At 52.4% G+C, this 22,968-nt stretch overlaps 1 protein-coding gene across 6 annotated transcripts in view; it reads left to right on the top strand.

Moving 5' to 3' along the window:
• NFASC (neurofascin) overlaps positions 1–22,968 on the top strand; it is a 180,941-nt gene that overhangs the window by 107,709 nt on the left and 50,264 nt on the right. For 4 of the 6 annotated variants that reach the window (XM_058540252.1, XM_058540251.1, XM_058540250.1 and 1 more), the window contains exons 4-11: positions 5,190–5,207; positions 5,967–6,072; positions 7,763–7,959; positions 8,434–8,556; positions 10,003–10,173; positions 20,476–20,587; positions 20,992–21,176; positions 22,449–22,580. In XM_058540252.1, coding sequence (XP_058396235.1) covers positions 5,190–5,207; positions 5,967–6,072; positions 7,763–7,959; positions 8,434–8,556; positions 10,003–10,173; positions 20,476–20,587; positions 20,992–21,176; positions 22,449–22,580 — 1,044 coding nt within the window. The remainder of the gene's footprint in view (positions 1–5,189; positions 5,208–5,966; positions 6,073–7,762; positions 7,960–8,433; positions 8,557–10,002; positions 10,174–20,475; positions 20,588–20,991; positions 21,177–22,448; positions 22,581–22,968) is intronic. The other 2 variants (XM_058540253.1, XM_058540249.1) reach the window with 1 other exon arrangement.

Below are 22,968 nucleotides of genomic sequence, written 5' to 3'. Positions count from 1 at the left end.
TGTCCCTGATCCTTGCTTCCAGGAATAGATGGGACCCACATGATGCCAATGTAGACTTGGGCTCTCTCCAGGTGACGGATGTCTGGGAGGGTGGGAGGGTAATATAGCCTCCAAGAAGTCCCCACTGAGCTCTCCAAAGCCAGACCCTGGGGCTTGGAATTAGCATAGCCAGTGAAGAGTTGCAGTCTTCTTAGCCCCCTCTTACCCCACTTCACGAATAATAACTGCCCAGAGGAGTGAGCAGTTTGGGATGAGAGAAAGCCGATGGAAACTATGAGTTGGACCCAGAAGCAAGATGGGCAAGGCTCCTGCTGCCTTCCCAGGAGTCCCAAGTGTGTGTGTGTGTGTGTGTGTGTACACTTAGCGGGAAGAAGGGAGTTGTGAGAGGAGCCGTTCCCATGGAGACCATCTGCACTGCTGGCTCGAGGAGAGTCTCTCATTAACAGTCCCAGGCAGACAGTCTAATAAGGAGCATGATAAGGCCACGTCCCTGGGGAGGAGGGGGTGCAGAGAAATTGGGTTATCAAGGAAGTGGTGAAGGCTCATTTCTCCTCACTCACTCGCCTGCCACTTTGATCCCCGGGGCTAGTGGGTGAGGGGTTCCTGAAGGTGAACATATAGGTCGGTGTTAGGGATCTGGATTTCTAAAGGTCTGTTGGAGGCACGGGCAGGTGCCCAAGCAATCAGTGTGTCCAAAGTACGGCCACAGGGGGCAGAGAGCTGCAAGTGCTGCGGCCTCCCCACCACTGCCCCTTCACCACCTCCCCCCCCCCCCGCCCCCGCCGCCTCCCCACCACAGTGTCCATGAGGAGGGCCTGGAGGATCCGCCTTCCTGTATTGCCTTCATGGAAACTCAGGGTCACACAGCAAATGGGCGATGGAGTCACAAGGACTCAGGTCTCTTGACTGCCCCCAGTTTGGCACTCGACATGCCCCGCCCCTACCGCTGGTCATCCTGCTTCCTTCTAGTTCTTCTTGGAACTCAGTGGAATAGCAGCTGCTATATGCCTGGCAGAGAGCTAAGTGCTTTACAGGTGTCATCTCCGTGATTCTCACAGCTCATCCGTGAAGTAGGTATCATCCGTAGCTGACAGGTTAGAAAACTGAGGTGCAGAGAAGGCCGTTTTCTCCAGCTCATAAGCGGCAGAGCCAGCATGTGACCACAGCGCCTCTCTGAGTGAAGAGGTGGGTCCTTCTGTGGCACCGTTCCCCATGCCCCACGCTGTGTCACCACAGGAAGCTCATGCCGCCTGCCCAGAGCGTGCCTCCTACGCACTGCGCCCCCCTGGTTGCTGCAGGCGCAGTGGCCATGGCGACACCCAGAATGAGCCCACGAGAGCTGAACACAAGACCAGAGAAAGGGAAGCCCTTCAGAGAGGCCCTAGTGCCCTGGGAGGAAGTCCCTCTCCAGCCAGGCTTCTCCCTCCCAGGTGATCCGCACCCGTCCCTCCGTCTCTCCCCAGGCGGAGGCCAGTGGAATGGGCTGGGGAAAGACCAGGCCTTCTGTTTTCTTCCCCCCAGCTTTATTGAGATATTATGGACACATAACTCATGTAAGTTTAAGGCGCACAATGTGGTGATTTGATACACGTATATGTTGCTAAATAATTGGCACAGTAAGCTGAGTTAGCACATCCATCCCCTCACATAATTAGCTTTGTGTGTGTGTGGTGATAACTTTTAAGATCCACTCTCTTAACTTTCAAGTATATAATACAATACTGTTAATTATAGCCACCGTGCTGTAATTAGACCCCCAGCACTTACTCATCTTATATTTGGGAGTTTGTTCCCCTTGACCAGCATCTCCCCACGTCCCCTGCCCCCAGCCCCCACCACTCTACTCCCTTTTTCTTTGAGTTTGACTTTTTCAGATTCCACATATAAGTGAGAACATACAGTATTTGTCCTTCTCTGTCTGACTTATTCCACTTAGCATAATGCCCTCAAGGGCCTTCCATGTTGTCCCAGAAGGCAGGAAAGACATCTACTCCCCCGTGTTCATTGCAGCATTATTCACAAGAGCCAAGACATGGAAACAGCCTAAGATCAGGCACTCTTAACTCGCCCTGTGTGTTGGCTGGGAGGGCCTGGGTGCTCAGGCCAGAGGCTGCCCTGCCAGCTGTGCCCTTCCACTCGCTTGCCCCTTCGGGGGGTGTTATCCATGCCTTGAGGATGGGGAGTTGCTTCTGCTGTTGGGAGTTTGGGCACAGCAGGCTCCCTGGAGCAGAGCCCTGGGCTGCTACACAATCCCTCATTGAAGCGCCGGGCCTCTAGCTCCCACTGCTCTGCCAATGGAGTCATACACACCCTCCTCCTACTCGCCCCTCCGCTCATCACCAGCCCCAAGGAGAACAGTGTGACCTTTGAAGAAAGCAAAGAGTCACCTCATCAACCAGAGTGGGTTGGCCAAAAAGTGAGTCTGCTGACAGTTTGCCCCTCCATCCTCCGCCCCACATCAAGAGACTCGGCATTTTTCTCCAAGGAACCTGCAGAGGAGGGCAGTGGGGTAGGAGAAACATTTCCTCCTCACCGTCATCCCAAGTAGTGCTGCAGGATGGCCTCAACAACAACAGCCCCCCCAACCCCTGCCACATACACACACACTCCGTCCTTCAAAGGATGGGTGCTGGTGCTGTAGATATCAGAGCCAGGGAAAGAAGAGAGGTACGTGAATCAAGGAAGCTTGCAGACTGGGCAGCCATCTGCCTTACCCCCTGCAGAGCCCATTGGAAGATTCTTCCCCCTTGGAAACCAAAAGAGCAAATTCATTCTCCACTTGACAACGTCATCCAGCCAGTTCCATAGAAGGAGAAAAGGGCAGGTGGTGTGACACAGGAGGGCGGGGCGGGGAGTTGTCCCTAGGCAGGAGGCCCCCCCCACCCCGTCTTCCCGCTGTGGTAGCTTGTCTTCTGGATTGATTGTGTCCCTGTAATAAACTCCTTGGTAGCACATTGGTGGCTGCAGATGTCATTGCGTCTTTAGGCAAGTAGCTTCTCAAGAGGCCCGTGGCCTGATTTCAATGTGGGGCTGGGGACAGTGTCCTGAGAGTCTCCCCCGCCGAGTCTTGCCCCTCACTCACCTCTGTCCAAGATGTCAAGGAGAATAGAGTGCCAAGGCCCGCCCTGGGCAACTCACTTCTCTGGCCGAGAAGTGGATTTGTGAAAAAAGCTCTGGACCAGGCAGCAGGAGAGCTGGTTCTCATTCCAGTTCTGTAACAGACTTCCTGCATGACCTTAACTGAGTGACTTCCCTTCCAAGAATTTGAGATTCCCTGAACAATGTCTGGGGCTCCTTCCATTGAACCTGCCTTTGATCCCATAAAAGAGAGGCTTGAAGCCCACATGGGCAAATGAGATCCTTTGTCAGACTTCCCATCCAGGGCAAGGACAGAGCCCTCCGCTGTATGTGAGGACCCAAGACACGTCAGCTGTGTCTTGAGATGAAGAAAACAAGGGCCTGGGCTGGTGGTCAGAAAAAGTGGGTTAGGTGTCAGCCTTGCCTCTCCTGAAAATGGCCCCTCTCCCCCTCCCCTTCATGGCAACGCCGCTGGCTCCTCAGAATGGCCTCTCTTGGTTTTCCTAGCAGGAAAACCACATGTGGATGAAGATGCTGCAGTGGGGAGCTCCACAGAGCATGTGTTCAGAAACCATATATTTCTGCTTTTCCCCTGGACTTTTCATCCCTTTTTGTTTCCTGCCCAGGACCCTAGGCAAATGGTAAAGCAGACAGAATTTCTCTTCAGTGTTCCAGCAGGCCACACAACGCTGGCCTGCCTGAAAGAATTGTTTTGAACCTTTTTGTGGATCTTACTCTCAAGACTGTCACTACTGACAGCGTGTGTGGTAGGGCCCTATTCCTGCCACACTCCACCTCTCTTCCCTGATGTCTGTCTTCGCTCTCTCGTGACTCTTCCTGCATCTCTCGGTCCTGTCTTAACTCTGCCTTCTCTAGGCTGCCCCCTCCCTGAGCCCCTAAACTCCTCTTCCACAGCTCACTGTGGTCGAGTTAGAAAGCCTCTAGGTCACCATGGCTCTCACCAGCAGCTTCTGCTTCCCCCAGGAGCCCTCACTCTGGAAAGGTCAGCCCACACACCAGCACAGTACCTGACATCTGCGCCAGCGTGAAGTAAGAGTGGCAAGTCACTTTCTCATGTAATCATCAGGAAAAGACATCTTGAAAAGTTACAGCAACACGTTCTCTTTTCTGCAGACAAATGTTAACCAAGACCTTGTCCCCACAAAGAACATACATCTAAAACCTTTCTACTCAAAGCGTGGTCCACAGACCACCAGCATCAGCATTGCCTGGCTGCTTGTCAGAGATGCAGCATCTCCTGAATCAGAGCCTGCATTTTAGCCAGACCCCCCAGGTGATTCATATGCTTGTCAAAGTTTGAGAAGCCCGACCCTCAAACACGCACACACCCGTACAGGAGCCCTCATCTCAGGTGAGGGCTGGGGAAGAGTTGTGCCACCTGCCCCTTGACCCCCTTTGTGAAAAGCACAGAAAGGAGCGGTGGGCTCGGTTTCATCCCCGCAGTATTCAGAAGCGGGATCTCCAGAGGGCCATGTACTTCTGCCGTGAGCGGGGCAACGACGATTCATCTGTCCCTAGAGTTTTCCAAAGGAAGGGAAAGGAGGAGACAGTGAGGGAAGAAGGTGCAGTGGGAAGAGTGAGGCCTGTGGGCCTGGCTGGGCCCCTGGAGCTTTGCCCTGTGGCAGTGGTCAGATCCACACCCTCCCTGGCACCTCAGCCTCACCCTGGCACCGTTGGCCAAGGAACCCACTTCCCTCGATGGCATCTAGAGGTGACGGCAGCATCTCCAGAGCCCGGCCCCTTTCAGGCAGCATTGTCACTTCTGATATTTGGACTCACCTGCAGCGTCATTTGGTCAGAAGCTGGTCTCAACTGTGTGGTTTGATCTCCCCGGAGAGGTGTCATCTTCTCCATGGCTGGGTTCATGCGTTCAGTGGGTGTGGCCCCACCCCTGCTTGGCTCTTCCACTGAGCTCTGCAGCTGGGAGGAGCGAGCCCCTGCACAGGGACGCCCCCACACCCACCTCACCCCTCTCCCTGCATTCTGGGGCGTGAGGATACCTAGGCGATTAGTCATGCCTGATAACCAATAACCAGTAACTGATGTCTTCTTTTCTCCCCTTCGCAATGCTAACCCATCGGAACTAACAGCAAGCATTCAGAATGAGCGTAAGTGCCTCTGGGAGGTAGGAGGGGTGGGAGAAGGCCAGGTGAGGAGCTCCCTAGGGATTCGTGGCCTCTCCACCTGCCTGCTCGGCCTTCTTGACCCCAGAGCCCTGTAGTGAGGTCCCTTACCACACAGAAAGGGAAGAGGCTCACCCAGAGCATCCATTGCTGGGAAAGGCAGAGGAGCAGGTGGGTAAGAAGGGCCACTGCTCCCCCATCCTCAGGTGGCTGGCACAGGAGCCCAGGATGGAGAGTGAGAGGAGCTGGCTCTTTGGCATGCAGACAAGTCCCTGGGAAGTCCTCTTGGGACTAAAGCCTCTTTCGGCTCCAGCCTCACCACGATTTGGCCATCTGTTGACCCTCCAGGGTTCAGAACCATTGTGACCACTAGGTTCTGGAAATCTAGCTGCTTTTCGTTCCTTTATCCATTCAACAGACACTTATCAAGAACTACTGTGCACTAGGCGTGGTGCTGTGTGTTGGGATATGAGAATGGGTAAGACAAAAGCCTGGCCTTCAGTTTCCCACTATGGGGGATACTATGCGGTCTTAAAGGGATTCTTCTTATGCTTAGTCTCTGACACACACCCGCTCTCCTGCTGCCCCCTTTAAGGAGCAGTGTCCCTCGAGCTGGGCCCTGTCCACACCCTGCTTGCCTGCTTGTCCGTGTGGCTCCTGGAGCTCTTCATTTCAGCCGTTCCCCAAGCCAGGGCCCCGGGCAGGTCCCTGCAGCCCTGACCACCCACGTGTGCACTGTTGCAGTGTCCCAGCCCCCGACCATCACCAAGCAGTCGGTGAAGGACCACATCGTGGATCCCCGGGATAACATCTTGATTGAGTGTGAAGCGAAGGGGAACCCCGCCCCCAGGTGAGCCTGCTGCCAGGGACACCCGAGCAGGGTGGAGGGAAAGGGGCCTGCAAACAGGGCGTTTAAACCAGCGCCTGCCCCGGGGCCTGAGGATAATTGAGGCAGCTGAGAAATTAGACTTATCCTTTCAAGATTTATCCACTTTGGTGGAAGGGACAGTTTGGACAACGAGAAAATTTAGCTGGTAAGGAAACTGGGGGCCAGAAGACTTTAGTGGCTTAAGGTCACACCAGAATGCCAGGACCAGATAGGTTTTCTGACCTTCAGTGTGACATTCTTCCCACTGCCTTATGTTTCCATCATCCCCATGCTTAGATGATAGGAAGTTCCTCTTCCTGGCTAACTTGAGTCTGTCATTCCGAGCGTGTCTCTGCTTGGACATCAGCATCTCCCGAGATGTCAGCAGACACGAGTTGCAAGCCTGCTGTGTGCCAGGCTCTTGTTAGTGTTGTTCCTCACACCGTCATCTGCGACTGCCTCACTGCCCTTCGGGAAGGACCCATGTCCTCCTGAAGAGGAAGTGAAATGGAGGCACAGAGATATTAGGTACCTTTGCCAAGGTTACCCAGCTTGAAAGGGGCAGAAGCTGGATTTGAACCCAGGCTTCTGACACCCCAGCCCAGGTTTGTCTCTACCAAATGGTAAGCCCTGGAGATAGGGAGAAGTTACGCTGTCCGTCTCCCATCTTCAAAGCTGCATCCACAGGCTGGACTCTTCAGGAGCCTGGTGCCAGATTCGGACCCAGACGTGACAGGACCCCATGTAGTGTGTGTGTGTCAGCAGGAGAAAGGAGGCAGGGCGGAGCCTCAGGTGTGTGGCAGCCTTCTTCTGTCCCACTGCCAGGTCTGCATGAGACGGTCGCCCAGGAACTGGCAGGGCCTCTTGCCCTCAGTGCGAGAAGCAGGGGTCACCCTGAAGGGTCAGGCAGGGCATAGGTGACCTTGCTTCTGCGGTTTGGTCTTTCTCCCGTGGTCCCTTTTTGGGGCAGTGACTCTGTGACACTGAGCAGCCACTACTGCTCCTGCTTCTTTTAAGGTTATGTCCTGGCAACCGCAGAAACACATTGCCCGGGAGAAGCAGAGGGATGTTCTAGTCTCTTCGCTCCGGGGCTCAGTTTTATTGTCCGCTTTTTCTTTCCAAGCTGCCCCGCCTGGGCTCTCATGTGTGGCCCTGTTCTATAATCTACACCCATGAGTAGGGGCACAGGTAACCTGAGTCATTTCACTTTGGTTTTAGAGTCGGATTATCAAATAAGGAGGCAGGAGGAGCAGAGCCCGCTCCCTGATGCGCTGGGTTGGGGGAAATATGAATTTGGGTTTGCATTCCTAGTCGGGGGCTGGGAATGCCTGGGGGTGGAAGCAGTAGCTGACCTAGGATTTTAAAAAATCAAAATATCTGCTTACTCCTCCAAAGAACATAATCTCCCAGGGCTACTTGTGTATCTGCCACTTAGAGCCTTGGCTGGTACAAGTTCTAATATCAGGGACCTGCCCCTGGAGAGTCACCTGGGTGGGACCTGGGACTCTGCATTTTATCAGGCTTCCCAGATGGTTCTGTTGCTCAGCCGGGGCTGGGACCCCCTGGGATGGAGGTGTGGTTATGGGACTGGATCAGGGAGGCCCTGCGAGTCTGACCTGGAGCCCAGAGCCTGCCTGTTACTCTTCATTGTCCCTGCCCCTCGTGTCCACAGCTTCCACTGGACTCGCAACAGCAGGTTCTTCAACATCGCCAAGGACCCCCGGGTGTCAATGAAGAGGAGGTCTGGGACCCTGGTGATTGACTTCCGGAGTGGCGGGCGGCCAGAGGAGTACGAGGGGGAGTACCAGTGCTTCGCCCGCAACAAATTCGGCACGGCCCTATCCAATAGGATCCGCCTGCAGGTGTCCAGTGAGTAGCCTGGGGCAGGGCTGAGATCCCTGCTCCTGGGTAAATGGAGGGAGGGCATGGGGGTCGTTCCAGAAGGGCCGGCCCTGCCCTTGGCCTGTTGGTGCCTAGGCATCCTGCATGTGCTGCTTGCTTTTCTGATTCTGAGCAGGGGCACGCCTCCCTCAACTCAAAAAGATTTCTAGGCAAGGAAGCTTCCAAACCAGTCTTGAACAACTTCCCTGGCCACTCTGGAACAGGGGGAGGGGAGGGAAAGGAGCCTTTGAAGATGTGCATCCATTCAGACAAAAGGCCTCTCTCCTCTGCCTCTCAAGGGCTGCACCTCGCTTAGACTGGCAGGCCTGTTCCTCTCTCCTGCCTCCCTTGTTCTCCCGTCTCTCCTCTTTCCTCTCCTTGCACGCCTGCCTCTAACCCTGCTCCGTGCCCTGGCCCCAGCCATCACCCTCATTTTGTCCTCCTCTGTCTGTTTCTCCCCAGAATCGCCCCTGTGGCCCAAGGAAAACCTAGACCCTGTCGTGGTTCAAGAAGGCGCCCCCTTGACGCTCCAGTGTAATCCCCCACCCGGACTTCCATCGCCAGTCATCTTCTGGATGAGCAGCAGTAAGTCTCGGGTCCTGGTGTCGTATTTCTGTTTTAATCTTAGGGAATGGGGTGGGTGTGTTAAAGGGGGAGGGCTTGCCCAAGGCTGGAAGACCCTGACTTGTGAGCAGCAGATGTAAGGTGGCCACGCGGCTGAGCACACAGGCTCAGCAGAGAGAGGCTGCTTGGGCTCGTTGGTCTTTCTAAAAACATAAATCTGATCGTTTCATTCATATGCTCAATGCCCTTCATTGGCTCCTCCATCACCTTGGAAAAAGGCCAGACTCCTTTCCCTGGCACACAGTTCGCTCCTGCTCTGGTCCCCTCTGCCCCTGCCGCCCTCCTCCTACCCCCAGCCCCGACCATGTGCTCTTACCTGTAGCACACGCTGTTCCTGCTGCTCAGAAACCTCTTAGCTCCTCTTTGTCTTCTGCCTGGTAAATGTCATGCAGCCTTCAAGCCTCAGCTCAAGGCCCCAAGAATGGACGAGTGCCCCTCCTCTCCGCTCCTCTGCTTCTTATCTGGGGCTTCCCACTCACCACACTGCGTTGGAATTACTTATTTATCTACTGTCTCTTCTGCTAGACTGCAGGCTCTTTGAGGGCAGGAACTGTCTTTCATATTCATCTCTATTTCACCAGTACCTAGCACAGTGCCTAGCACATAGTAGGCCTACAGTAGATCGTTAATAAATGATTGGAAGAGCTGACCAGCCCATCATTGGAAAATTGGCATTGTTAACGTATCCTTTAAGAAATGGTGAATTTAGAAACAGTCGTGGGAGAGAGAAGGAGTTAACTCTGAGCAGTCAGCGTTAGAAGTATATTTTTACAAACCTGACAGCCTGGAAACCTGGTCTTAGAAGTTTACATCAGATGCAGTGCTTGCAAGAAAAAATATAGATAATGTAGTCAGCATTCTCAGCCACTCCTATGATGTCATTAATTCTAAAAAGTACACATTTTCACGTTTTAACATCTCTAAAATTGGAAGGCATCCTAAAATTGATGCTGTGCATCGATTGACATGCATCTTATAATTGGTAGTGCTTTTTTCTTTCTTGGAGGAGGGTGCTTAAAAGTAAAACAGTTGACTTTGACTCCCAATCTGAGGAGCATTTGGAGGCTGGTGTCCTCTCCCTCTGGCCTCGGGGTCAATCAGATCTTCTGTGGCACGAGCAGGAGATGGAAACGTGTGGTCATAGAGCATGGGTGTGGTGGACAGGTCTGAATCTAAATCCTAGTCTCCCCTCACTGGTTTAGCAACCCAGGACATTTAAATCCTCTGCTTTCTTATCTGTAAAATGGGAATAAGCCCCCGCCCAGAGTTGAGAGGATTAGACCAAACAATGTCGAGCTCCTGGCCCCCACCTGGCCTTCTGTAAGTGTTCAGTGGCCAGAACCATCATGATTATTATTACTGTTCTCATTACTGCCAGCCTTCCACTGCATCTCTGCTTCCTTGTAGCCATGGACCCCATCACGCAAGACAAGCGTGTCTCCCAAGGCCATAATGGGGACCTCTACTTCTCCAACGTGCTGCTGCAGGACATGCAGACGGACTACAGCTGCAACGCCCGCTTCCACTTCACACACACCATCCAGCAGAAGAACGCCTTCACCCTCAAAGTCCTCACCAGTGAGTGCAGGCCCCCGCCCAGGGCTGGGGCCGGGGTGGCAGCCCACCTAGCCCAAGCAGCCCTGGGTACCTGGGTCTGAGGGAGACTTGTCCCCGAGGCTGACCTAGAAATCCTTCAGCCCGTGCCTGAGCTACTTCAGCTGCTCTTGATTCTGAAGCCTTGAGTTAACCTTGGTCCTACTCTAAGGCAGTGCTTCTCAGACTTTAGTGGGAATTGAATCACCTGGCGAACTTGGCAGCCATCCCCACACCTGGCCTGTCCTGCCTCAACAGTGCCCGCCTTTGTCCTTCATTAGCTCTCCCGGTGGTTTGGACACCCACCAGAATTTGAGAAGCACTGTTTTCAGTGGTCATCAGCATCTCTCTCACGCACTCAGCTTGGTTATTTCTTTTACTTCTAGCCATTGTTTGGTTATCTTTATGCCTAGAGTAAAGCCATAGCATAGAATATCCAAATTAGTGGGTACACCATCGTGAATTATATTTGATTCTGTAATATGTATATTCTGGACCATAGAGAATTGCTATGTTTGCACATTGCAGGTTTATGTTTTAGTTTCATCTGTTTTTGTTTTTATTTTCTGATTCTGTGTGGCTGGTACCAAAGTGAACCCGCATTGCCTGACTCACTGTAGTGTGGTGGCCCTCCGCAGAGGAGAGAGAGAAGCGAGTCAGTTCAGAGACACTTCTTGTCAGGGACCCGCTGGCCTGGAGCTGTGGTTGCAGAGTCCTCAGCCTCAGGACATTGCAAGTGGCTGTGGTGTTTCCACCGTGGACTTGTAACATGCCTTCCATAGAAGCGACCCCTAAAGACTTAAATCTGTCTGATTCAGCTGTGAATGTTGTTTTTAACACTGTGGACACTGGTGATTGTGTGGGAGGCCAGGCAAAGGGCACCACGTGGGTGCTGGCAGCTTCCACAGGTCGGAGGAAAGAGGCTGACCCCGGCTTCCCGGAGCCCATTCGCCCACAGATGGTTGACGGTGCCTCCGGGAGGCGGCGGGAGGCTCGGGCGAGCCCACTCCTCACTCGGGACAGGTGGGAGCCTGAGCCCCTCTGCTGTCTTTCCTCACCAGTCCCTGCCGATGATGGAAACAGGTGTGCTGAGTCGGCCCAGCCCCACACTCTGTTTCCACCATGGCATCAAGGTGGATCCACAAGAAGCATCTTGCTTCCTGTCCCCTTCTCCTGTGGTGGGGTTTTCTCTTGTTTTCCTTTCTCTTCATTTTCTTCCCTTTTCTTTTTTACATCCTTCCTCTCTATTTCCCTTCCCTCTTTTTTCCTTTCTTCTTGCCTCCTCTCCTCTCTCTCTCCTTGAACCCCGTTTTACCCTGCTCTCGTCTTCCCCCATCTGCCTCTGCAGCTCCCCACACACTGTTCTGGGCTGCTGTCAAGCTGCCTGTAATTTGGGTACCAACAGGATGGCCAGAAACACAGGGACAAGCCAGCATGTTCCTGGCGGGGTCACCCAGCTTCAGGCTGCTTGCTGCCCCTCCCTGCTTCCTTATTCAGGACCCAGGCCCGGAGAGGACCTGGAGAAGAAAGTTGGGTTGTCTAAAGTGTCTCCTCAGTGCAGTCAGGGGTGACCACCTGCCAGCTGGCTGAGCTGGGAGGACAGCGTGGTCTGCCCAGGACCTCAGTGGCCTCCAGAGCCAGGACAGGGCTGGCAGCGTTGGGCTGTGGGAGGGGCAGGGATGTCAAGAGCAGGATGCGCACTGAGCCGATCCCTGGACGGCCCTCAGTGCCATCACCTGGATCCTCTCTCCCTGCCCGGGGCAATGCTTGAGGTCAGCCTGCTGTTTGGGGACTGACTCAGGTGACCTTCTGAGGTCCTGGGCAGAGGCCCTCACTGCCACACGGGGGAGAGGCAGGGAGATGGAGGTGGTAAAGAGACTTCCTCTGTGGAATTAAGCTGTTAGAGGTTTCAACAACATTTAGAAGTTGGGCTTTCCAGAAACATCCTTTTCTCTACCAGAGGCAGTAAGGGATATTCGTTTCTGCTTCATTTCTGGGTCCGCTACTCCACTGAAAACTCTTTCCTCTGAGTGCTGAGAAACCCCCTAGGTGGTGGGAACAGAACCCTGGTGTCCTCCTGGAGTTCTTCCAGCGCTGCTTTGGCCTGAGCAAGTTCTAGGCATCCAAGGCAGCCCGGAACTGGGCACAGTTGCTTAAAATAGCACAGTGGTGCTCTCTCTACTTGCCTGCCTGGAAGGGACACAGGCTTTCTCTTGTGTCTTCAGAACCAGGTCTGGGGGTGGGAGGCAAAACAGACGAGTTGGGACAGCTTCAATGACTCGGGTCTCACCTGGGGTTTCTGTCACAGTTTGCCCATTGGGGAAGAAATAAATCTCATCACAGCCAGCTTTGCATTACCTTCATTAAAGGAAGGGGAGAAAAGTATCCAAGACAAGATACTCGGCAATCTGCAGTCATTTTTAGAATTTGTTTTGGGATGCACAGACCAACAGTGGAGTCTGGCCAGCAAAGATGGGCCTGTCCCACTGTGCCCACGCCAGCACAGGTCCTGGTCCCCTCCTGATGCCTCTGCCAAATGAGAGGCATCCATGATGATGGAGGAGGTTCTCCCTGAGGCAGATGTGGAGCACTAACCCTGCTTCCTTGTAATGGCTGTTGTCTAAGTGACCTTCTTAGAAGAGTCAGAAGGTCTCCCTGAATTTCTCAGATGTGCAGGATCCACAAACTGGGAGGTCAGTTCCGAGCTTGCCTCACTTCTCTGGAAAGAGATAGGTTCTGTTTCACCTGGTGGCAGGGGAGCGTGGGGGCATGAAACGAGGGCCCCTTCAGTTATGCGCCCCGCCCCCCAGGAGAGGAGCGGCATCTCCCAAGTGCCTCTTCACTCCTCTTACAGGTCAGTTCCCACCCTTAGCTCCAGATAAACCCCAGCCAACTCCTAAATGCAGGCCAGATATTTTACAGCACACCCCATCTTAAGGGATAGTTCTGAGTAATGAAAATCTTCCTGCAGGGTGTGAAGCAGATTTGGGATGCAATGCAATGCAGGACCCAGAAAAAAGCTCGCATAACCTCCAGCAGTCAGTTGTAACAGGATTCGATCTGTCTTCAAATATGCAACGTTCTGACATTGCACCCCTCCTCCCTCAGGCAGTTGGACCCTGTTCCTGGCTTCTCCAGGCTGTCTGCTTGGCTTCCAGTCAGCTGTCCCACCCCCCACCCCCTGTTGGTACTGTCAGAACTTGAACCCCATAGCTGAAAGAGGACAGTGGTAGAAGAGTGAAAAACTGTTTAAGGATGTTGGCATGGTTATGTGCCCTATTCCAAAATGTCCTTCTCACTGAGGATTATTAAATGCCTAAGGGTTTTAATTACCTAACGTTGGAACCAAGGCCACTGGTCTTGCTCCTTGAAGAATGTCTTCACCCTCAAGCCAGTCTAGAGAGCTCTGAATCTCCAGCTTAGCCAGCAGGCCTTTCCCAGTCCAAAGTGTAGAACTCACAGCTCACACACTCTCGCTCCTGTCCCAGGCTCTCTTTCTAATCCCCAAATCTGAACCTCAAGCCTCTCTCTCCCTGCCTCCCTGGACCGCTCCTAGCCTCCTCAGAAGGAGGCCTTTCTGCCAACAGACGCGTCTCAGAGACCAGGGTGCTGCCCACCCGGTCGGGTTGGGGGTGGTGCTTGTTGCTGGGCGGCACACGATTGCTGGGTGCTGCCAAGGGTCCCTGTGTCCCTCTCCTTGCCGACAACTCTTTCCCTTAGACTATCTGCTCCTCTCATTTACTCCTTAGCTTCTGCCCAGGTAGGGCTGTGCCCTTTCCCCAGGGCTCGCTGACACCCCTTTCTCTTTAGCCACACCAGGACCTGGCCTTATCCAGAGTCCTGGGAACTGAGGATTTTGATGGGAAGGAGTTGTTCAAAAGACTGCTTTGGGATACCACTAATCCTTATCTCTTTTGTTTGAAAATATAGTAGGACCAAGCAATTAAAGGTCAAGCCTAATTTTTTTAATTAAAAAAGAAACTTATTATTGCCTTCTTTTGCAGGATTTAACCTTTTCTTCCCTTTTTTGGGCTATTTTGTGTTGCTTGTTCTTCACCAAGCATATTTCCTTTCCAAATATGCCATGTCTTTCCTTTGCAAAAGGCCACCGGTGCTCTCCCTGGTTGTTTTTGTAGCTTTGCGTTTGTTTGTTCTCTCCCTGTTTATGCCTCCGCAGCCTTTCTGTGGCCTCCTGTTTGCTCACCCTCTTTTGTTTATTGCAGACCACCCCTATAATGACTCGTCCTTAAGAAACCACCCTGACATGTACAGTGGTGAGTCGCCGCGGTAACCTGGGATAACCTTGCCTGTCCTAACCCCAGTTTGCCTAACTTCACTGATATCATGTCATTAACTCATGCTGAGTGGCAAGTCTGACCATTGGCCAGGCCAGGGTGCTAAGGGGCCACCTCCAGACCGCTGCTCGCCGAGAGGACCGTGGCCAGTTTGGAAGTTTGAGGTGGCTGGTGGTGTGCAAGCCTCCAGTTGCTGAATTCTGGGCAAGTTGTTCAAACCAGGGTAGGATTTCCAGTGAGCTGCTTGAGGAGTTCAATAGAAACTTGGGAATCGGTGGTGGATGGATGAAGACTATCCGAGGCTAGGTGAGTTCCCACAGTGAGGAGGAAGCAGAAAGTCTCATTCCTATTAGTGGTTTAAGAGCACAGAAAGCTTTGTAGTGTGTGTTTAGTTAACTCCTAAGTGTCTGAATGTGAATTGCCTGTGTTGTAGTGTAGTCTTGGTTTCTGGGGGTACCATTTCACAGGTCCCATGTCTCTTTAAAATCCCTCTGGGAAAGATGATTAAGGGTCCAGCTCTGAGTTCTCTTTCAAGGTGAATATAAATGAAGTGGACCGTCCATTGTACTCCATCACCTGGGCCTCTTCTGTCCTCTGGGAGTGCACGCAAACTCAGTGCCCACCACTACACACACTTGCAAGTCATGGAACAATTTCCATGAGGCATATTCCTAACTCATCACACAACTGGTTGCTCAAGCTGATTAGGAGAGTAATGGTCTATTTCCACACCTGAGTCACCACCCCCTACCATGGCTCAAGAGTGTCTTGTTTTTCCTTGAGCAGCCAGAGGAATCATCATTTGCTGGCTCTGGCGAGGCAGCTGGCCCCCATCATCAGTTATACCTCGGGAGCTGAGGCTGCAGGTCCTCAGGGGGCTCATTGTGAGCTCAGATAGATAAGAATGATAGACGGGAAGCGTCTGTATTGTGATGTGCTGACGTAAACAATGATGGTGTCTGGAGTGGGGGATGGGATGAGGGAGCGAGAGCCAGGGGGAGATGCGGAGGCTCTAACTTGGCACCAGGCAGCCAGAGCCACGCTGAGGTCCTGCCAAAGAGATTTACTGCCGAGGAAGCAGGCACCTTTATTGGATTCTGGGCATTCTCTGTTTTCAAAATAACGGGGCTAACCACCATTGTGTCAGGAGCCCCAGAGCACTGGTGTGGAATGTGCCTTTTTCTAAATTGGATTCTAGGTAATCTATTATGGAAGTATTCTTAAAGCTGGAGTGTATCAGAGCCAGAAGGTCCAAGCTCCTCGCTTTATAGGAGATAAACCATTCAGTGGACATGCACATAGCGTTGTTTTATCAATAGGGTAAGTTAAAGTGATTCCAGCTGCTTAAACGGGCTTGTGACCAGTGGTAGATGTTATTACAAGTGAAAGGTAAGTGTTATAAGAACCATCTGGAGCTATGAAACCAAGCAGAGCTCACAAGAGCTCATGTGGAGATTGACCCCTTCTCCTCAATCCAAGGCAGAACGGGGCTGACCACGTGGAAAGCTAGCTGGAAAGGATGTAAACAAAGGACAGCTAGGTTGAATGCTTCTAGAAAGAAATAGGAAGTGAAAAGGAAGAAAGGAAAAGAAGGTCCTTCCTGAGTGCAGGGAGCCGGGCAGGGAGACACAATGCGATGAAAAGTGCCCACTGGCATTTTTTTGCTTGACTTTGAAATATGGCATCTCTCTTTGTAACAGTAGAGCCACCCCATAGTTACATTTTTGTTCTAGTGATTTCTACGGTGGTTTGGTATCCTCTGAACATATGCCAGATGCCCCCTGACCTGCTGAGCGGCAGAGGGAAGCTGGTCTGAGATTGTAACTTGCCACTTAGCGTTCACCCAGGCAAGGAGACGGGAAGTTGGGAGTGTGCCCTCTGAGATAGACTGCCTTGAATTAAACTCAGGCTCCAGGATGTGCCGTTGAGAGACCTTGGGCAAGTCACTTAGTGTGTCAGAACTTTAATCTCCTCACCTGCAAAATGGGTATGTTACCTGCCTCGTAGGATTATTGTGAAGATGAAACAGGATAAGGTGCGTATGGTTCCCAGTTTGATGTTGGACACATGTCAATGATTAATAAATGTTACCCATTATTGGTATTAAAGAGAATGGTTTAGTGTTGACTGTGTCAAGGATAATTGTGCTTCTGAAATTAGGAGGGACATGGAGAACTTGAAGAGGAGCCCGGGGGAGAAAGGCAGGCACAATTATGGGAAGAAAGTGCTACAGAACAAGAAATTTTAGAGCAGACGAGAGAACCAAAAGCTGTTCAGATCCTGAGCTGTGCTGAGAACATGAGGGATTTAGATCAGACTGTGGAGGAGATTTCCTGGAGTGGAAGCTATCAAATATTACTAGACTCAGAGTTCTTCTCATCTTCTGGGGTTGTTTGGTCAGCTGTTCCTACAGCCAGAGAGGTAGAGGAGGTGCCGGGAATCCAGCCCTGTGAGTTTTCAAATCTGAGAAGCGAAAGCAGCAAATGGAGGATCCAGCTGCTCCTAAAAGCTGTTTTTGGCAAAGTTTCTCAGATCCATCTGATTGATTGAGCTCTCTTCTGCTAACACACAACACTTGACAGAGGGGAGCAAGTCAGGTTTTCAGCAATCTTGACCTTTCCTCTTGCAGGAGACAGTCGAGGCATTTTTCACTGGCCCTTTAAAGCCAAGGTGGTTGAGACGGTGTCATCTCCTGATGTCCCCCTGCTGGCCAGATTCCCCTAGAAACCCGTGGGCCCACTCTTGAGCCTTAGCTTGTGAGAGCAAGAGAGGAGTCCGTCCTCGGGCTCGAGGTCAGATGGGCCCACCTGGGAAGCTCCTCCTGAATCCACACAGGAACGAGCTTTAGCATCTGGATTCTGAGTTTGATCAGGCTTTAGGTCTGACCCCAGCCCTGAAGATCAGGGAGAGATTAAGAGAAGCAACATCAGGACAGGGATCCTCACCTCCAGGGTAAAAGAGAGGGTGTCTTGTGACACTGAGGATTGTCATCTTCCACCATTTGAATCTCACAGAGTCTCATATAGTAATCACCTTTGTCTCCGAGATTCTTCTGAACTACTTCTTCAGGGAAAGACATTAGCCACCCTCCCTTGGGAGCAGTGGCTCCCAAAGCCACCAGCTGGCTTTTCCTTCATAAATTTTCACGTGAATCCCTCCTGCTGCAGCTGACCATGTTTCTTCGTAACCTCTCCTCTGGGTCCAACCTTCTCATCCCTTAAGGGTACCATGTGTCACCCTGACTCCTCTTCAAGCTTTCCATGGCCTTAAGAGTCCAGTTGAGATGGCTTTGGAGCCTCTTAATTCTCAATCCAGCTGCTTTTTTTTCCAGCTTGGGCCTGGGTTTATTTACTAGCTGCCAAGGAGGGCTGGAGTCTTAGCTGGGACAGTGAGAACGGCATTTGAGGAAAGCGTAGTGGAAGAGTTTCACCACAGCAGCTCACTAAGTCAAAAGTATCTTTCTCCTTCACCTCCTTTGCCTTGGATTTGGTTTTCTTTGGTTTGAGCAGGAAGGAGATCCTCAGAGCTGACTATCAGAAGTGGGGACAGTGGGGCGTCCTGTCCGTCTGGAAAGAGAGAGGCAATGTAGAGTAGATGGTAGAGCACAGGCTTTGGTGCTAAATGGTCCAGAATCCAAACATAACTGGCTTGTGACCTTGGGCGAGTCTCTTGACTCCACTGGGCCTCAGTTTCCTCTGCTGAAAATGGAAGTAATACCCCAGGTTGTCGTGAGGATTAAACATGATGCCGATGTCTAGATAGAGCTGTTAGCACAGCGCGTGGCCCATAATGAATGCTCACCAAATGGCGGTCCTGATTATTACCTCTGACTTTTAGGATGTTCTTCCCTATATTTTTGAACTTTGGCTTGTTTCCCAGTAGCTTCTTCTCCTTTGGGATAATTCTGTGGTCCCACATCCTACAAATGAAGTATTGCTATAACCTTTTTATAGTCACAGCTACAGCGTGTCAAGGCACCCACAGTGGGACTTGGTGCTCCTTGCTCCTCCCTCCCATACTTAATGCTTTGCTGTTCATGTGTGCTTGTGGTGCTGCATGCTATGGTGTGAATTAAATGTCCACGGGGTCCCAGATTGGTTTCTGCAGATTTTGTCCCTGCGTGGAAGGAGTGCGCCAACTGAGCTGGGACCTCTTCCACATAATCCCAGGGTTCCCAGCTCTCGACAGATTCGCCAACCTGACACTAGAGCCCTCCTGCCCTGAAATCTCTTCCTCGTGGTGCCCTTGACCTTGTCTTGTCTGACTCTTTTGGTGATTCCATGACGATGGGTGGGAGGAAGCTGCTGCTTTGGTATCAGGCTTCCTTGGTACTGAGAGCTGGATGCTACAAGAGTTATAGATATAGACGGTAACCAATTAACCACATAATGGATTAACCCCTTCAGTAGCCACTGTTGTATATGTGTGTGCTGGTGGGACAGATGAGGACATCTACAGAAAGAGAAATAGCCGGTGGGGTAAATTGCTGCCTTCTTTTTTGTTCTCTTTTCCCCTGAATTCATCCATCCTGCAAACACTTATGAGCGTGTGCCGTGTGCCATGTATTGTGCTGCAGCCCAACTCCCTCTGCATGTGTTTTGTCGGTTCTTCCCCCAACAAAAGGATAAAGCAGATGCAAACTCTGAAGTGCACTCTTCCCATGGCCAATGGAGAGGAGCTGAGTGCCCCTAGGACAGGAACCCCGCTGCTCCAGCCAGACACCAGCCAGCCCAGCGAGCTCCATTAGGAAACACCAGTGTCACAGAGTCCCCTGCCACTGTGTCCTCACTCTGCCAGCACCCATTAACACCCCTGCTCAGAAGAATGCCTTTGTTCTCACCCCAGGCATCTCTTAGGGCTCCCATCTCCTGGCAGCTCTTCCTTCCTTCCACCTCTCACCTCTCCAGCTGAGTCGAAGACCCATTAAACCCATGGGTAGGCTCAGCTTATATTTTTAACTTTTCTGCTTTACAGTCATACACCTTTGGGCAAGGGTGTCTCCTCTAGTTTCCCTTTGCTTTGGGTTCCTGGTTGGAAACTCCTTGTTCTCCATTCCTTCTTATCCATTTCCATAGAAATGTGCAGAGAGCTGTAAGGGAGAGGTGAGGCTCAGTCAGGTGGGGTCCACTCTGCTGGGGTAGCCATACTTGCGTGACCCTTCCAGAGGGAAACAGCCACCCTGACAGTGTCAACCTCTGTGAGCCACCTGGCCTTCAAAACCTGGGTGTGTGTCCTTGATTTCAGACCCCGTGGCTGCTGCAGCCTAGTTGAATTGTAGATCACCTCCTCCATCTTGGCTGCCACTTTCCTCTCACCCCTCCTCCAGTCTCTCACATCTAATTAACACCCTCCTCCCTAGCCCCCTCCCAAAGTCATTAGTGAAGAAGCAGAATAGTCTTGGCCCCACAGTGATTTCCTGTCGTCTCTGCTCATTAATTCTCTCCATGTCTTTGCTAAACCATTAATAACACTCCCTGCATCTCTGACTGTTCATCTGAGTCTTTGTGGCTTCATCCCAGCTCCTTGTCTCCAGGGTCCCCAAGAGCAGGTTGTCCGTCCTGTGGCCCCAGTACAAGCCTTCTCTTTCTTCCACTGCTGCTAAGGTGGCCTCTGGGGCCCCAACACAATATGCTCGGGAGTAAACCGCTCACTGCTCAGGCAACCCCCTCCCCATTCCAGGGAGTGGTTGGTTTACTGAGCTGTGACGGAAGCTGGGCTCCTCTTGGATCCTCGAAGATCCTTTCAGAACGTAGAGCTGCTCACACACATGTGCCGGTGGGGCCGAGGAGCCCCGCGCTTCCTAACACACCTCTCTTAATGATGCCCCAGCCCTTGGGGTGGTTTCAGCTGGGAGGGACCGGGGCTTGGTGCCTCTGAGGGTGAGGGGGTCAGCAGGGCGTGATGACATTTCTTTCTAGCCTGACAGCTTTGGCCTAGCTGGGTCAGCCCTCCGGACAGGAGGCTCACGAGAGCTTGCTCTGTCCTGTTCCAGCCCGAGGAGTTGCGGAAAGGACACCCAGCTTCATGTATCCCCAGGGCACGGCAAGCAGTCAGATGGTGCTGCGTGGCACGGACCTCCTGCTGGAGTGCATCGCCTCCGGGGTGTACGTACTGTTTGCACCCCCACTTCTGGCTACCCTCCAGGAGGATGGGGTGGGAGTTTGTGCATGCTCTATTCTTGCCACGTTTTGGGGGCCAAAAGAGAAGCAAACAGCCGCTAGTGAGGACTTTGCAAATCATAGTCATCTCCATCGCATTCTGCCATCAATCTTTTGGATAATGAGGAAAGGAGATGGGTAGGCATCCTGTGCATGTGTTAGGGATCTCGTGTGACCTCAGATAAGTCCCTCAAACGCTCTGTGGCTGAGCACCCCCTCTGGATAGGAGAGCTCAGCTCTCAGAGGACATGCGTCCTCCTGGGCCCGCGTACACTTTAAGGACACCCGGGTGTCTTTGGCTCTATAACAGCAGGGCTAAGTTCCTGTTTCCTGCTTGGTCCTTCTCCTAGCCCAACACCAGACATCGCATGGTACAAGAAAGGAGGGGACCTCCCATCTGACAAGGCCAAGTTTGAGAATTTTAACAAGGCTCTGCGTATCACCAATGTCTCTGAGGAAGACTCTGGGGAGTATTTCTGCCTGGCCTCCAACAAGATGGGCAGCATCCGGCACACGATCTCGGTGAGAGTAAAGGGTACGTTGTGTGTATTTCTCATTATGATGATCTGCCAGCCCTGAACACCATGGCCACCCTTCCCTCTGGGGGCAGTTGGGGGCGGGGTGAGGGGGACAGTTCCAACACACTGGTTAGTGGCAGTAGTGACTTGCCACCCCCTGGATACGAGTGTGTGTGTGCGTGCGTGTGTGTGCGTGCGCGTGAGAGAGTGGGGAGTATCGGGAAGGACAGCCACCCTGACCATCACCCTGCTCTCATTTGTGCTCCGGGCTCCCTCGGCAGGTGAATCTCCTCTGTGGTCCATTTGGATCACCCCCAGAGCCTTTTCTTTCTTCCTTTGCAGTCCTGTTCATGGTGTGTCATCTTAGCCCTGTGCTGTCTGTGTACTTGTGCATGGTTCTTTTTAAAAATGAGGAGTCATCATGGCTCAAATTATTTTTTTAAAAATCCCTTCCCTCCCTTAAAAGCATAGATGGCTCCCCTGAACTATTGCCAGCACTAGAAGACGTGCCTCTCTGGGTCCAGCCGTGGGTGGTGGGTGCACCAGGCCCTGCTGGGCCGGGGGCTCAGGGGTGGTTGGGATGATGAGGTCTGACACCAGTACAAGGACTTTCTTAGCACATGCTCGGTTGACCCTGTCACCTTGGCTTCAGCACTACACTCAAACCAGGGGTTCCTAACCTTTTCTGGGATATCAGGATCTTTGAGAACTTGATCCAAAGGATGTTCTTCTCAGAAAAATCCACATATCCCTATATTCACAAAATTTTCCAAACAGTTGGAAGGGGGGCCAGCTAAGAGCTTCTGCTTTAACCAAAGCTCACTGCCTAAAAGAATGAAGATCAGCCCTTTCCTGAATGGTCTGATCTTGTAGCAGCAACAACAGAAATCCAGAGGGCCAACCCTGTGCCCACTTTACCACCTTCCCTGGCTCAAGCCCTTGGGTGCCCATCATGAACACCTGTGGAGCTCTGAAAGCATTTGCCACCCGGGCCTCCCCTGGGGATTCTGACTTAGTAGGTCTAAGACAGGCCCTACTGTCCATGTCTTTTAAAAGCTCTTCACGGGACTCTATTGAGCAGCGCCAGCTTAGAACTATTGTTCTGTGAACTCCAGATAGACTGGTCAGCATCTGTGGTATGAATCATCCCATGAGGATGAGCCCTGGGCAGGTGGTGAGGGCCAGGGCTGGTGCTCAGGGGCTCCTGTCTTCCTAGAGGGAGCCCGTCTGGTTTCTTCCGCCTGCCCTGTGCCATCTAACTCCCTGCCTGTGCTGTCCTTGTCTTCCAGCTGCTCCCTACTGGCTGGATGAACCCAAGAACCTTATCCTGGCTCCTGGCGAGGACGGGAGACTGGTGTGTCGAGCCAGTGGGAACCCCAAGCCCACCATCCAGTGGATGGTGAATGGGGAACCTTTGCAATGTGAGTAACAAGCCATTGTCCCGCCTGACTCTGCTCTCTCTCCTGTCAAAGGCTCCACTCCTTGTGGGCCAGCCTGGTTGTGTCAGAGGTGAAGTTAACGAGGACCCCTGGGCTGCTGCTTCTGGAGCAGCCCACCTGCCTGGACATCTCAGGAGGCAGGAACCCTGCCTCATCTGTGAGAGAACCGGAGGCCTGTGGTCATGTGTCCGTATTGAGGGAATTTCTGCTCCCTTGGGTTTTTCTTAAATCTCTGCTTTCTGCCCTTAACAACTACAGAGCCCACTTGAAGGTCGGGGACGGCACTGCCTCTCCTGAGAGTTTGGGCTCTGAGTGATGCTGGGGCTTGGAAGGGAGAGGAGAGCTCAGTAACCCATTGTTATTGGTTGCC

The sequence above is a fragment of the Diceros bicornis genome, chromosome 4 (assembly GCF_020826845.1).
Source record: "Diceros bicornis minor isolate mBicDic1 chromosome 4, mDicBic1.mat.cur, whole genome shotgun sequence".
NCBI lineage: Eukaryota > Metazoa > Chordata > Mammalia > Perissodactyla > Rhinocerotidae > Diceros > Diceros bicornis.
Note: the sequence above shows the minus strand (reverse complement) of the source record. Positions and strands in the feature narration are given on the sequence as shown.